The sequence below is a fragment of the Dendrobium catenatum genome, unplaced genomic scaffold (genome assembly GCF_001605985.2).
Source record: "Dendrobium catenatum unplaced genomic scaffold, ASM160598v2 fragScaff_scaffold_1427, whole genome shotgun sequence".
In the NCBI taxonomy this organism is placed as follows: domain Eukaryota; kingdom Viridiplantae; phylum Streptophyta; class Magnoliopsida; order Asparagales; family Orchidaceae; genus Dendrobium; species Dendrobium catenatum.
In genome coordinates this window covers 1,212,468-1,227,701 of record NW_021319889.1, presented here as the reverse complement: position 1 = coordinate 1,227,701, position 15,234 = coordinate 1,212,468, and the positions used below count along the sequence as shown (strand labels likewise).

Below are 15,234 nucleotides of genomic sequence, written 5' to 3'. Positions count from 1 at the left end.
GGTAGCCTCCAGAAACATGTCTTATCACTTTGCAAATGATAGACTTTGAATCGGAGGTCATTTGACAGGGTTTTAAAGTGTTTAAAAATCCCTGAAAAAGGCTTTCAGAACAAAGCCTTTAAACTTCGGATTTGAGTCTGGATTTGAATTAGATTCTGGATTTGATTGATTAAGTTTGAGTTATCTAAATCATTTATGATCATTTGGAGGATCATAATTGATTGGATAAGGTTGAAGTTTGATCAGAAACAAGATCAAGATTTTTAACTGGAGATTAAGATCTTGAACTGGATTGGAGTCTGGATTTTGATTGAGGTTTGATTTGAATTGAGATCTAGGTTGGCTTAAGGTCAGGATTGGTTTGAAGTTTGAATTGATCTGAGATCTAAATTAATCTCAAGTTCTGGATTGATTTAAGGTCTAGGTAGCTCCTAAGGCATGAGAATATCATAGGGTCTGGATCTAGGAGAATCTTAGGGTCTAGAATAGATCCTAAGGTCTGAAGTCTAGAAAAATCTTAGGACCTAGAATAGATTCTAAAATTAGATTCTAGAAGGATCATAGGATCTAGGATAGATCCTAAGGTCTAGATCTAAGAGAATCCTAGGGTTTAGATTGATTTGGGAGAATCCTAAGGTCAAGGTAGATCCTAGGGTCCAGGGTCTAGATTGATCCTATGATCTAGAATAAATCCTAAGGTCTGGATTCTATGAGGATCCTAGAGTTTGGATTGGTCTAGAGATTAAATTGATCTGGGGTCAGGACTGGTCCAGGTGACCTCATACAAAAATGAGGTCAACACCATCTTAGAACTGAAATACAAAGCTAATCATCCACTATTTTAATTTCGAACTTCCAACTTCTCCATCAGTCGTCTGATAGCTGTCAAATATCAACATATCATGTTCATGTTCCTTGCTTGATCAATTGTTTAAGGAGAATGACCAAAATAATAGTTCATCATTTTCCAACTTTTGAGCTACCCACTTTCATCAGACTTCTAAAATCACTTATTGACTATCATCTAACACTTGCCAATAGCTAAAATTTGATGTTCGCCAACTACAACACACCTGCCATTTGTGCTTGATCAAGTCATCAAATCTCTTTTCATATCAAGAGAACATCTAAACTAATTATTCACCATGCCCAGATTTTGACCTTCTCTATCAACTGTTGTTTGATACTCATTAACAAATAAAAGTTATCTCCCATAATCTAAACAAATTGGCATTATCTTAATACCTAATCTTGAATCATGCTAATATAATTATTTCAACTAATACATGCCCCATAATTTTCCACTTACTAAAATTTTTATATAGAAAAGTTATCTCTCTGTCGCCTTGATCGAAATCTCTTAATTCTTTAAACATATATGATATATCCAGCAAATAATGAAGGTGAAAAATTTGCTTACGTTACTTAAAATGAAGCCGTTGAGATCTCATATATTTTATCCAATCTTGTTTTGATATTTTTTTGTCTTTTAGTTTAAGAAGTAAAGGTCCAATTGCCAAGTTTAGATCAACGTTAAGATAATATCAGCTGGATAAGTCTAAAATAATTGTTACGTATTAGTTTCAATTTTTAATGATAAATGAAAGCTCTGTGCACATAAACAAATTAAATGACTCATAACATATATGACAGTGACAGAAGCTATGAATGAGATGTGATACAGTAAAAAAATATTTATTAAGTAATATGAAAATTTTAGAAGATTGAACTTTCTACATAAAAAATCTCAAGTTTGCTTTTCTTCCTTCTTCATGAAGAATATTATTAATAATTTATAATTATTAATTAGCTTACTGATTTGATTAATAATTATATTTAGTTCAGATATGTATCGAAATTTCTTTTATGCATCAAATTAAGATTAGATTGATGAAAATATCTTAAACAGTTTTCTAGGGATAAATTGTTGGATAATTGAGAATCTGGATAGATCTAAATATCACTCTTTAAATTCTTTGAAGCATTAAAGTGTTTATTTTTTGTATTTGTTCTAATTGTAGGAAGCAATATGGCGAGTTGAATTTTCTTTTCTTTGTAATAAAGAACTTAAAATACTAGGTCTTGATACTTGAACATGCTGGAATAATGAGGAGTAAATCATGCGATGAAACAAACAAGAAATTAAGTAACAGCAGCGGAAATTAAAAGAACACGACATTTAATGTGGAAAAACCTGAAATTGGGAAAAACCATGAAACCACACCAACGAATCCACTATAAAAATGGGAAGAAATAAAATCTCTCTTCTCTATTCTCTCTCACTTTCTCCTTGCTTCTCTTCCATTTTACATTGTTCTTATTATGTGTGGAAACTGATTGTGTTGATCAATTGGGTTGTTATGTTGCCTCACGCCTCATATTTCTCAGGGGCTCGACCCGCAGCGTCACACAATATTGCATAGTCAAATCTAGAGCATTGCAACTCTCTGCACTCTGTCAATCAGCGTTGTGGGTCCTTTCCCCCATGGCCAGTCGCTCGCCTCCTGCCCAGCTCACAACCCGAGTTAATAGGTCGAGTCGTGTGAACCCGTTAATCTGGTGGGTATGGCCTGGATCTGAATTCTTGACACGTTTTCCTAATATGGTCAAATTTAAATTTGATTAGTTAAAGGGTCAATTTCGAGCTGGACTGAAATTTGACCCGAAATTATAATCCCTACAACATGAATAACATAATTATTCTCTGTTATAAATAAGCTCATTTTCTTCAATTTTGATTAAGAGAGGATTCTTGTACATCCAATTTAATATTCAATTATTATAAGTAGTGCTTCATGGTTTTGCTCTTTTTTAGTTTTCAAGTAAAAATTTTAATTTCTCAGTGAAGATCTTAAATATATATTCTACCGCAAAAAATTTTCTAGCACGTAGAGGAAATTTATTATATGTTTGAAGAGAATAATAACTTAGAATTATAAATAAACGATTATTTTTTGTATTAATATGATAAGAATGAGTTTTTATTTAAGTGCAACTGATCAGTGATCACTATCAAAGATGAAAAAAAAAATCATAGAGAGTGAGAGAGAAGTATTGAATACCAGTTAAGAAATATATTTTTATGTATATTTAATAAAAATATTAATTTTTTTTAGAGGTGCAGCTCTCATGTTTTTACGAAGCCACGCTCGAATCGATCATATTTCATCTTATTGTATTTCAAATGACTCCATTCCCTAAACTCTTCTCTGAAAACGAGAGTTAGAGAAAAGTATTGAATACCAGTTAAGAAATATATTTTTATGTATATTTAATAAAAATATTAATTTTTTTTAGAGGTGCAGCTCTCATGTTTTTACGAAGCCACGCTCGAATCGATCATATTTCATCTTATTGTATTTCAAATGACTCCATTCCCTAAACTCTTCTCTGAAAACGATCAGTCATGGCAGAAAACAGGGAGGCCCGAATCGCCCCTCACATGGTCGTAATCCCATGGCTTGCCCAGGGCCACCTCATCCCAATGCTTGACCTTGCTCGTCTCCTCGCCACCGCCGGCGCCAATGTTACCGTTATCACCACCGCCGCCAACGTCCCCCTTTCCACCTCCCCGTGCCCAGCCTCCCTCCGCTTCTGCGTCATCCCTTTCCCTTGCCCCTCCCTCACAGGCTTACCCCCTGGATGCGAGAATATCGACTCCCTCCCCACCCACCGCCTCGCAGGCCCCTTCTACTCAGCTGCCAAGCTCCTCCGTGGCCGCATCGAGCACCTTCTTCTCCACGGCCTATCGCCCTTGCGGCCCCCATCTTGCCTCCTCTTTGGCATCGGCTTCCCTTGGCTTGCCTCACTCGCGCGCGACGTGCTTCCCATTCCCCGCCTAGTATTCCATGGATTTTCCTCATTCACTCACCTTGCCTCCCACTACCTCCACGCATGCAAAACCCACGAGCGAGCCTACAACTTCTTCCTGCCGGGGCTCCCGCACAAGGTGGAGATCACGCGGTCGAAGCTCCCGGTGTTCTTTGACAAGGCCAGTGAGGTGCGCTCGGTGTACGAGGAGATACGAGAGGGGGAAGTGGCGGCGGATGGGGTTGTCGTGAACAGCTTCGAGGAGCTGGAGCCGAAGTACGCAGCTATGTTCGCGGAGGCCACTGGGAAGAAGGTTTGGACTGTCGGACCTGTTTCGATGTGTCAAAGGGAGAAGCTCGATGTGGGTTTAAGGGGGAGGAAGGGTTCATCGGGGGTGGATGTGGATAGGTGCAAGAGGTGGCTGGACGACAGGGAGATTGGGTCGGTGGTGTACGTGAGCTTCGGCAGCATGGGCCGGCTTGAGCCAGAGCAGACGGTGGAGCTGGGGATGGGTTTGGTCATGTCGGGTTGGGCGTTCATGTGGGTGGTGAGAGAAGGCGCGCCTCCGCCACCGGTGGAGTTGGAGGGAGTGGGGGAGAGGGGGATTGCGGTAAGGGGGTGGTCGCCGCAGCTGATGGTGCTTTCGCATGCAGCGTTGGGAGGGTTTTTGACGCACTGCGGGTGGAATTCGGTGGTGGAAGGGGTGGCGGCTGGTGTACCGATGGTGACATGGCCGCTGGGAGCCGACCAGTATTTGAACGAGAAATTGGTTGTGGAGGTTTTGAAGGTTGGGGTGGAGGTGGGGGGAAGAAAAGAAGATGAGGGGTTGGTGCGGAGGGAGGAGGTGGCGAGGGCGGTGGAGAGAGTTATGGGAAGAGGAGAGGAAGGGAATGAGATGAGGAGGAGAGCCAAGGAATTGGCGGACAAGGCAAGGAGAGCCATGGAACGTAGTGGATCTTCTGGCCTGAGCCTGGCGCAGTTAATCCACGACGTTGCATGCTGGCCCGTTGCATAGTACTACTGTATAGTGACTTGTTGAAACAGAAGAAAATGCCTGCTCTGCATCTTTATAACAAACACCTTGAAGTTAGTTGATATCAAAGTGACGGCAACACTTGGCTAAGGCTTGTGTGTTAATCTGCCACTGTTCCATTTATTAGACCCTTTGTATATACAATGGCCCTTTGTTAACCACACAACTCAGCCGACAAAGCACTTATTTGTTTGACTTGACTTGGTTAATCTGCAAATCTAATCCTAATCATCATCCTCATCTTCCACATCATATTGTATATCATCCTCTTCTTTTTGTTCTACTTGCATGTCTTCCTCTATCTCCTTTCCACTTGCTCGGCCACCCAAAATGGCATATTATTGTAATTAACTCACTCTGCATGGAAAACACGATGATAGCCAATGTGATGCGGAGCATGTTAGCTTAAAATGTTTCTTAGACTATCTAATTTAGTTTGTTACAAGTTATTGCATATTTTCTAGAATCTTCTAGGTATCTCTAGGTTTTTACTTGTTTATTATGTATAGGTTGTAAAAGAGGAATGAATGATATGATGAATATTATATGAATTGAAGTTTAGTGTTTGGTTTGCTCTCTTGTTTTTTAAAAATCCTTCGAGCATCCTCTTCTTCCAACGATCCAATCTACATCAGTATGATATCAAAGCCTAGAGCTTGCGAAGAACGATGGACTGCAGAAGAAGGTGTGCCGTCGACGATGATCGAATTCGGAGAAATTGGGCGGTCGACGAAGATCGATGCTGAATAAGATGGGCGGCCAACAAAGATCGATACCAAAGGAGATGCGCGGTTGACAATGAAAAAAAAAAGTAAACAATGAAGCAATCACATGAAAAATATATAAGATATTTAAATTTTATGTTAAAAATAATTAATTTTGTTATATTCAATATCACATGCATGAACTCTTTTATATTTCTATGATTATAAGTGACACATAATTTAAGTATAAAAATAGACTAACAACAAATATTAAAATAAAAAACAATATTTTATACCAAAGCCATTGGTTTAATATTTGTGGCTTTGAGATTGGGGACTGGGCCTAAATTTGATGGAGATGCAGATGCTCTAAAAATTCTAATTCCTCTTCACCCTTTGTTGTGTGGGATCATAAAAACACAGAATTGATCATCAATCCTGTACCAAACAGGGCTCATATTTTATCAGAGCCATACTATTAATCAGATGATTCAGATCAGATCCCCCTCAGTCAAAATTTCCGGTTCGACCGCACTGACACTCGCTCACATTAGCCTAATTATGCCACGTGTTCACTCGCCACGTGTTCTACTAGCCACGTGTCAATCATCCAAGAACCCCAATGTTTCTATAAATTTAGAAGAGAAAATCAAAGCATGTAACCAACGCAAAGCAGACTCTTCCATCAGTTCTCTTATTTCCCAATCGAAGGATGTCGACAGTTCCAAAGTTCAACGCCGGCGAGGCCTGCGGCGAAGGCCAGGTGGGCCATCTTCTTTTTTAAGCTTCGCGGAGTAAGATTGCTTATCGTGTTCGTGCTCCATCTGACCGCTAAATTTTCTTCATTTTTCGTGCAGGAGAAAGCTGGCCAGTGGGCTCAATCCGTTCGTGATACGACCCAAATTGCCGCTCAGTCTGCCCATGACACGGCCCAGAACGCAGCCCAGTCCACCAAACAGTCCGCGGAACATGCCGGAGGGCTGATGCAGCAGGTTCAAATTGCGAATACCAACCAAATTTCCTCAAATTACTAAAACGCCATAATATTAAGACCTTGCTAAAGTATAATAATAGTTAATGGAATATAAAAGTACATAATACTAAGATCTTGTTAGATTAGAGTCCTACAAATTAAATGAATTTATCAAAGCTTTTAAAATTTGACCGGTCAATGAACCGGAAGAATGAAAGGTTAGGAATTCGATGGTCGAACCGGATAACGTAATAAATACTTATTATATTAAAATATTATAATAATGATACAATTATCATGTATGGCTATCAAGAGGAACATTACAGAGCAATTTGATATTCCAAATTGAAGAACGGAAGATTAATACAACTGTAAATTAATTCATGAATCTAAAATAGGATAAAAGGTTCTTACTAACAAAACAAGCAAACTCAAAACAAACTTGCAGAAATAATAAATTTAATCTCATTCATGTGTGCATATAGGACATCTAGCCAACCAAATAAACAAAAAAAAAAAAAAAAAGCTTTTTTTTAAGCTTTTGCTCATGATTTCATTATCATAATTAATAAAAAAAGATAAAACACAACAAGAACTGAAAAAAAAAAAAAAAGAGAGAGTAACTAGCTAGTAGCTACTGTTGCTAACAGGGACAAGGTTTTAAAAACCGGACCGGACCGGCCGGTTCAACCGGTTGAACCGGGAACCGGTCTAGCGGCCGGTTCGGTTCTGCCATTAGAATCGGGCTGCAATGAAACCGGCCACAACGAACCGCCGGACCGGGATCGTTTGAAAGAACCGGCCGGTTCCGAATCGCGTGTTTTGAGCCGCTAATCTCACATCTTAAGGCTGAAAAAAATAACATTTTACGCGCAACACTTCTTGCATCTTTCTCACAAACCCTACGGAGACGAACGATCCCGGACCTGGAGAAACAAATGACGGAAGCCTTGGAGAAGAATGACTGGAAGAGACGAACGACAAGAAGAGACGGACAAATGACGCCTTCTTTCCTTATATTTCTATTTCTTGGGTATCTTATTCTTCTCGGCTTCTCCTGATTTTTCCAATTGATTTTCTATTTTCTTTGAAGAACTCTTTCTCTTTCCGACTCAACCTGGGGCAATACAAATTGCAAGATTTTAATTTTTAGATATCACTCGAATCTTGTGTTTTGCCGACACTCCAATGCCAGTTCCGAGTAATGAGATGCTGCCACGTGGATTAATCTGCGGAGGCAGCTTATCTAACAAATGCCAGTTCCGATAATAAAGTTACATATTATGAAATAAATTAAAAGTTTAAAACAGGTATAAAGGTTGAACAATTCACAACTCTACAATTATCTCGCCAAGGATTGGTTTTGAATAGAGCTTCCTTTGGAAAAGCATTTTGTGATGTTATCCTGATAGTTATCATGAGAATTTGTTATTTTTCTGTCGTTTATTCTTTCTCAAATACTTTTTATATATTTTTAGTTTTTATTTTAAAAGAGCTATTTTAATTATTTGTGTATTTTTTTATTCATAATTTTGTGTTCTCGTTAATTTTTTGTCACATAATTTATAATAATAGCATCATTATTTTGATTATTTATTTTTTTTAAATAAATTTAGTATTTATGACATCATCCGGTTCAACCCCGGTTCGACCGGTCCAACCGGTCGAACCGTGAACCTCTCACTCTTCCGGTTTGTCGCCCGGTCCGGTTTTATTCAATGATAAATTTATGAAATGATACATAACTACATCAATTTTTGCAAGTACAAGGAGGGATTATTACGTGCGGTTATCGGATCATTCGGAGGCAAAATAGGATGCGCCACATCAACCGATACATAGCGGTACATACTTAATACCGGTACACAGCAAAAAAGTGATGTGGTGCATCCTGATTCGTCTCCGAACGGCACCGCACATAATAATTTTACAATATAAGGTGGTGAGAGATACCCTCGACTGCTTAGGCACTTAAATTTTTTTTTTTTTAAAAAAAAGGTAGAAGTTAGCCATTTCTCCAGTTGCGGGTGAGACCAACTACCTAAAACAGAAGATGAAGAAATTGAGGGAGGAATCTTGGATCTTCCAGAAGTCTAGTATTGAGAAAAATATTCTTTAACGTTCAGGCAGCTTTTGGAATATTTTTCTCCTGTCTAGAAGGGAGCTGCTTATTGAAGCAATTTGACAAAAGTGAGGCAAAACTTCAAACAACTTTTTCAACTTCGGATTTCGGAACTTCCTGCTTTGATATGTAGTTAGACCAAACATCCTATTTGATATATCATCAAAAAATTATCTTGATCGGGCACGAATCTCAAGACAATCAAGTTGGAAACTTCAAAAATTAAATTTGGGATCATCTGAACTTCGATTTCAGCCAACTTATAGTCAAACTGAGCGTATCGGAAATACAAACCCAACGACACCAAATTCAACTCAATCTGAGGCCAAATGAGTTTGAATCAAAGACTTGAAGCGATGTTGGAAAGATCAAATCACAATTTGGATTACCAAACCGTTTCCAAACATGACATGCTTATAATCTAATCGAGCGGCTCGACGAGACGAATCCAACGAGCCCAAGATCGCCGAATTCCGATATCGTTAAGACCTTCAAATGTTTGACAAACGGTCCACGATCAAGGGATTCAATATCAGCCGTCCATCCGAATCACTCCACATTTGCCCATTATCCTCCTCCTATTTACGGGTTATGTCATCATCAAAAAACTATAAATAGCCCCTCATTTCTCTTGGATGGGGATCCAAGCAAGAAGAAGAGGAGAAGAAAAAAAGAAGAAGAAGAAGAGAAGGGAATGAGGGAAGAAACTCCTCCTCGACCGTCGTCGGGAATCTGCCCGACTTCCATGGGACCCCGAAATTCTGCCCGACTTCCATAGGACGCAGAAATTTTTCCCAAGTGACTCCGGAATTCTACCCGACTTTCAAGTAACGTCGAAATTCCGCCTGACTTTCCAATGACGTCGGAACTCTGCCCGATCTCTAAGTGATGACGGAATTCTGTCTAATCTTCAAGTGATTCTGAATTTATCTCGAATACACAACTTATTTGTAACTGGATTTCAATTAGAACGTGAATCATTGTAATTTGATTGTCCTAAAATTTAAAGACGAGTCAGTCTCTTGTATATATCTATAGAAAACACTAGCGAAATTCTTTCGATTGGGCGTGGCTCCGTGATTTTTTCACTTTCCAGGGTTTTCCACGTAAAAATTATAGTGTTCTTTCATCTTCTGTTTGTGTACTGAATATCAGTACAATGCTGAGATGAAAATTTTCTAACTTTATCGCCGCATATATACTAGTATGCAACACTATTAATAAGATTGGGCAAAGCTTCTTCTCTAGATTATAGTACTTGGCAGATGAATGAGCAGAAGCTTTTGGTTCTAATATGAGATGAATATATTTTAATTAGAATGAGTCTTTCTATGATTTAGGATTTGCTTTGTGATAGTTTTTTTATTACTTTTAAAGTAATTTTTTAGTATAAAAAAGTTCATGGATAAATTTTTTTTATATTAGAGAGCTATTTTATAAAGAAATAATTTTTTTTTTCAAATGAAGACTATTCGATTTTTGGTACAACTTTCTTACCGATTTATTTTTCATATCGTAATCATAATATTTATTTGACAACTATTTTTTCACAGCTTTTAATAAATTTTTATATTAGATGTTGCTATCTTCGTACAATAGCTATACAATCATATTTATAAAAAGTTGCACTGTAGTCATTCCAAAGTCCAAATGGACCCTTAATTTGTATTTGAGATGACTATAATATATGAAAAATCAATTAATATTTATATTACATTCATTATTCATTTTAAAATCGACTAATAGATCACTATGAGTCATTTAGTTCAAAGATAGTTTATGAGTATTATATGTTAAATTGCTAATAAATAGTTTATGATTGTCTCTGTATTTTTATAAATAAATATGATATATTTTTATAGTTTCATCCACCATTTTAACTAAGTGCTAATATTGAATAGACTTTAATTGAAAGTTGATCAAGCAAAATGGCACTTTACAAAACTAATTTGCTTAACTTGTTAAAAATATATATAGAATATAACATATAAGCTCAAGTAGTATGTGGGATCCGAAAATTCATCCCAAGCCTCAGTCCGCTACTTTTTTCGGAGGAGTTTTACTGGAATTAAGTTCCGTGATAAATTTTGGGAAGGCAGACGAGTTTATGATAAGACACTACCTAGAGATTTCGCCCTGATTTTGCGAGGACTTAATAATCTGAGTTTTGTTTTCCTATAAGCGCAAGGCTAGTCGTCAATCAGATAAGTTGTATTCATAAATTTTTATATTTAAAAGTTACTTTAAAAAGTAGTAAGAAGCCGTCCCATACAAAGCTTTAATTTCATCATCCGAAACCATCTCAGCAACATATACCTGACACATGAGGAGGAACAACATAACCTTTAGGTTTTAATGGTGCATGCATGCAGACGTGGCAAATCATCATGCAATCTGAAGACCATCACGCCATTGGCTATGCACCATCTTCACTTCCCCTTCAACATATGCTTCTCCTTCCACCACCTCCATCACCGTCGTAGCCTTCAGAACCTTCCTAAGCTCTTCTAGGAGCTTATTGAGCATGTCGAAAAACGATCCACCCTTCACCACCGCAGCCTTAGCTTTCTCCGCCAGCTCAGCCGCCCTCTACCTAGCCCTCCTCCCCTTCTTCCCTTCCATTAGCTCTCTCACCCCTTCTTCCACTTCCTTCCTTCCAACCACCACTCCCGTGGCAGGGATTCGGAGCCTTATCCCAACGCCGATCACCTCCGCCGCCATCTTCGCATTCAATCACTGTTCCGCAATCATCGGCCACGTCAGCAACACCACGCCAAATGGGACCAAAACGAAGATCAGAAGCTCATTTGGAAGGTTCAAACCATAAATTGGGCGATCAAACAATTTCTAAATGTGACATGCTTATAGTCAAATCAAGCGGCTCGCCGAGACAAATTTAACGAGACCAATATAGTCAAATTTAGATATCATTATGACATTCAAATGGCTAGTAAACGATCAACGATCAAGGGGAACAATATTGGCCTTCCATTCAAACCACTTACAACTTACACTTGATCTTCTTTCGATTTATTGGTAATGCCACTCTTGAAAAATTATAAATAGACCCCACATTTCTCATGAAAAGACAAGGGAAGCAAGAAAGAAAAGGGAGAGAAGAAAGACTTGAGGAGGTCGTGCAAATACTTCAAAATGATGTGAGATAATTTATGCAAAATTATAAATAATAATATCCACCACCATGAAGCTCAACAATGATATATAAAATTTAAAATTAACATATTCATTTATAGATTTATTTATCAGCTTAATTTTCACTGATGACTTCTATATTATTATCAAGGAGATAATAATCAATTTTTGCCTAATTGACTTCTAATGAATAGAAGAAGGAAAAATAAAATATAAATGGGCACGATATTTTGTTTATCTATGACCAGTATTTTGTTTTGAAATATTATAAACATTTTAAATTTTTGTCCAGCTCTATGTAATAATATATATTTTAATATATGATAATATGAATTGTATTATCTAAATAGTAACAACCCTTGATATTACTTAGCCTAAATTTACTAATGTTTGCGACGCATATCCACCATATGGAAGTCTTTGTTCATGTATACTAGCCAGTTGCTTTTCCAGTGGCCAATATTGTTATAGACCTCTCGTATGCTCGTACTATCCATGATCTTACTTTGTGAGGAAGTTTGCAATTGATTGCAAATTGTTAATGATAAATCAAATATGTATGTACATGTTAAAAATCATTCTTTTAAAAAATTGTTAGAATTGCAGCGATTTTAATTGTCATCATTGATCCAAAATGCAGTATTATAGAGGTTAAAGCAGTCGATATAGACCATATTACATATTTATAGGTGTTAAAACTGCTGCTACAAAACAATTGTTCACCTTTGTAGGTGTTAAAACCGCTGTAAGACAGTAGATTAGTAGCTGTTAAAACCGCTAACAAAATTACCGTGGCTAAAAATAGATATAATACAACAATTTAAAGAGCGTTTTAGACGAGAAAAAGTAGGTGTTTTAATTTTTGTTGTAGAATAACAAAAGTATTGCCAAAGTCTATTTTAATAGTAGTGAACACCATCTTTCAATATTTGGCTACTAGTTTTTTTTTTATTGTTAAAAAATTATTTTTAAAAGTTATTTCAAAAAAGTAAATTTACCATCAAAATTTTTTTTTCTCATAAAAAATTATCAATCACCTTTATAAAAAACAACAAAGCTATCAAACACTACTCAAAAAATTTTGTTTATTAATATCATTTATAGTTATCCCAGGATAGAGAAATGAACTTTTTTTTTAGATCCTCTGATTATGGGAGAAAGTAATAGCCGAGAAGTCCAAACATTGCTCATATTCAAACTCCAATGAAATCAAGTTATACGATTTGTACATATTCTATGTAGAATTTGTACACAAAAGTCATGTGGCTTGATTTCATTAGAGTATCAACAAATCCAATTTCACACATAATAATTTTTAGATGATGGTAGATAAATTTATAAATTTGTTAGTGCTTTGATAAATATTCTTAGTGCTTTGATAAATATTCAAATATCGAATCAAAATTCATATTTTATGCACGAAAATATTCGGATCCGAAACTCTTATAAATCATATTTTATAACGCTTTGATTAAAATTGGAGAGCACTAATATTATTTTAATCATAACTTTATGGTGCATGCAAGCAGAGGCTGCAGATTATCATGCAATCTGGAGACCATCACGCCATTCCCTATGCACCATCTTCACTTCCCCTTCAACCAGTGCTTCTCCTTCCACCACCTCCATCACCGCCGTAGCCGTCGGAAGCTTCCTAAGCTCTTCTAGGAGCATATCGAGGGTCTCATAAGACGATCCTCCCTTCACCACCGCAGCTTTAGCTTTCTCCGCCAGCTCAGCCGCTCTCTCCCTAGCCCTCCTCCCCTTCTTCCCTTCCATTAGCTCTCTCACCCCTTCTTCCACTTCCTTCCTTCCAACCAGCACTCCCGCCGCCGGGATTCGGAGCCTTATCCCAACGCCGATCACCTCCGCCACCATCTTCGCGTTAAAACACTGTTCCGCAATTATCGGCCACGTCAGCAACGCCACGCCGGCTGACACCGCCTCAAGAACCGAGTTCCAGCCGCAGTGGCTCACGAATCCTCCGACTGCGACGTGGCTTAACACCTGCTTTTGCGGGACCCACCCTCTCTCTATCCTCCCCAAATCTACCGAACTTTTCGGTGGCAGCCATGTTTCTGACCGCACGACCCATAGGAATCGGATCCCGGCCCGAACCAGCCCGTGGGCTACCTCGTCCAGCTGCTCATCCGAAATCTCCGCCTGCGTCCCGAACGCAACGTAGATGACCGATCCATCGGGCTGCCGGTCGAGCCACCGAATACAGTCCGACTCGGAGCTGGGCTTCTCCACCGGTTCGGTTTCAGTGAGGAGGTTTAGCGGGCCGACGAGCCAAACTCGGCCTCCGGCAACCGGTCCGTAGAACGATTCAAGGAGTTGAACGTATGCCGGCGGTTCGATATCGGCGAAGCTATTGACGATCACTCCCCAACTCTCGATGTCTGTTTGTGCGGTCGACTCCAAAAACTTATTCGCCGGGTCAAGTGGATCGACTGAGTTGATCACGGCTTCCGGTAAATCGGCTAAGGTGAGCTGGAGCTCTGGCGGTGCTCCGGCGACCGAAAAGGGCTCGTCTTTGGGAATATTGTTCCAGAGTGACTTGGTGAGCGACATGGAAAAGGTGGACATGCCGTGGAAGACTAGGCGGGGGAGGCCGAAGCGGTGACAGATGGAGAGAGTCCAGCCTAAGAAGAAGTCGGAGATGAGGCAGAGGGGAGGGGATGGGGAGCTGAGGAGGCTGCGGACAAGGCAGAGGAAGTGGTCGTGGAGGGAGGTGGTTGCGCCGAGGAAGGTCGGGAAAAGGGAGAAGGACGGTAGGGAATCCGTGGACTCGACGCCGGCGGGGAGATCGGGGTGGTTGGGAAAGAGTAGAATCCGAAGCTGGATTTTTGCGGCATTGGCGCCGGAGGAAGAGAGGTGATGGCGGAAGAAGGGGACGTTTGCCGGAGTTGTGAAGAGAGTGACGAGGATGTTGCGGGAGGAAAGGGCGGCAGCGAGATGGAGGAGGGGGATGGTATGGCCTTTGGATAAGAAAGGGAAGATGAGCACATGATCTTCTTTCTCAGCGGCAACCATGGCGGTGGTGGTCATCTTTGGCGTTAAGAAGGAGAAGGCAATTTGTTTACAAGCTCCTTTGAGTTTCTCAAACAATTATTTCGGTGACGGGATTAGTTAAATAGGCAAAATTTTGAAAAATGACTAAAAAAGAAACAAGTAGTCAGGTACAACTAATCAAGCACGGCTTAGGCTTAATGCTTTGCTAATTTTATTTAATTTATTTTCTATCTGTTTCTGTGTCCATTACTACCTCACTCTCTTTAAAAGAACATAATTTTTTTAACAAAATTGAGATTTTTTTGGGGTATTGTTTTATTACATAACACTTCAAACTATTAGAAATACATATTAAACATCATATTTTTTGTATTTACTCATATTGCACCTAAATCCTCCCTTTTCATCTATTCTAACTCCTGGT

The 15,234-nt window shown here is 38.9% G+C and overlaps 2 protein-coding genes across 2 annotated transcripts; one reads left to right on the top strand and one right to left on the bottom strand.

Moving 5' to 3' along the window:
- Positions 1–3,415: 3,415 nt before the first annotated feature.
- LOC110099680 (UDP-glycosyltransferase 73D1-like) lies at positions 3,416–4,825 on the top strand. The gene has a single exon (XM_020826900.2). The coding sequence runs from the start codon at positions 3,443–3,445 to the stop codon at positions 4,823–4,825; it is 1,383 nt and encodes a 460-aa protein (XP_020682559.2). The 5' UTR covers positions 3,416–3,442.
- Positions 4,826–13,229: 8,404 nt separating this feature from the next.
- On the bottom strand, positions 13,230–14,877 carry LOC110099685 (UDP-glycosyltransferase 73B5-like). The gene has a single exon (XM_020826909.2). The coding sequence runs from the start codon at positions 14,844–14,846 to the stop codon at positions 13,338–13,340; it is 1,509 nt and encodes a 502-aa protein (XP_020682568.2). The 5' UTR covers positions 14,847–14,877; the 3' UTR covers positions 13,230–13,337.
- Between the last annotated feature and the right edge of the window lie 357 nt (positions 14,878–15,234).

What these genes read in the sequence shown, in the direction of transcription:
- LOC110099685 (XM_020826909.2), bottom strand. Translation starts at nt 14,846, where the DNA reads ATGACCACCACCGCCATGGTTGCCGCTGAGAAAGAAGATCATGTGCTC.
- LOC110099680 (XM_020826900.2), top strand. Translation starts at nt 3,443, where the DNA reads ATGGTCGTAATCCCATGGCTTGCCCAGGGCCACCTCATCCCAATGCTT.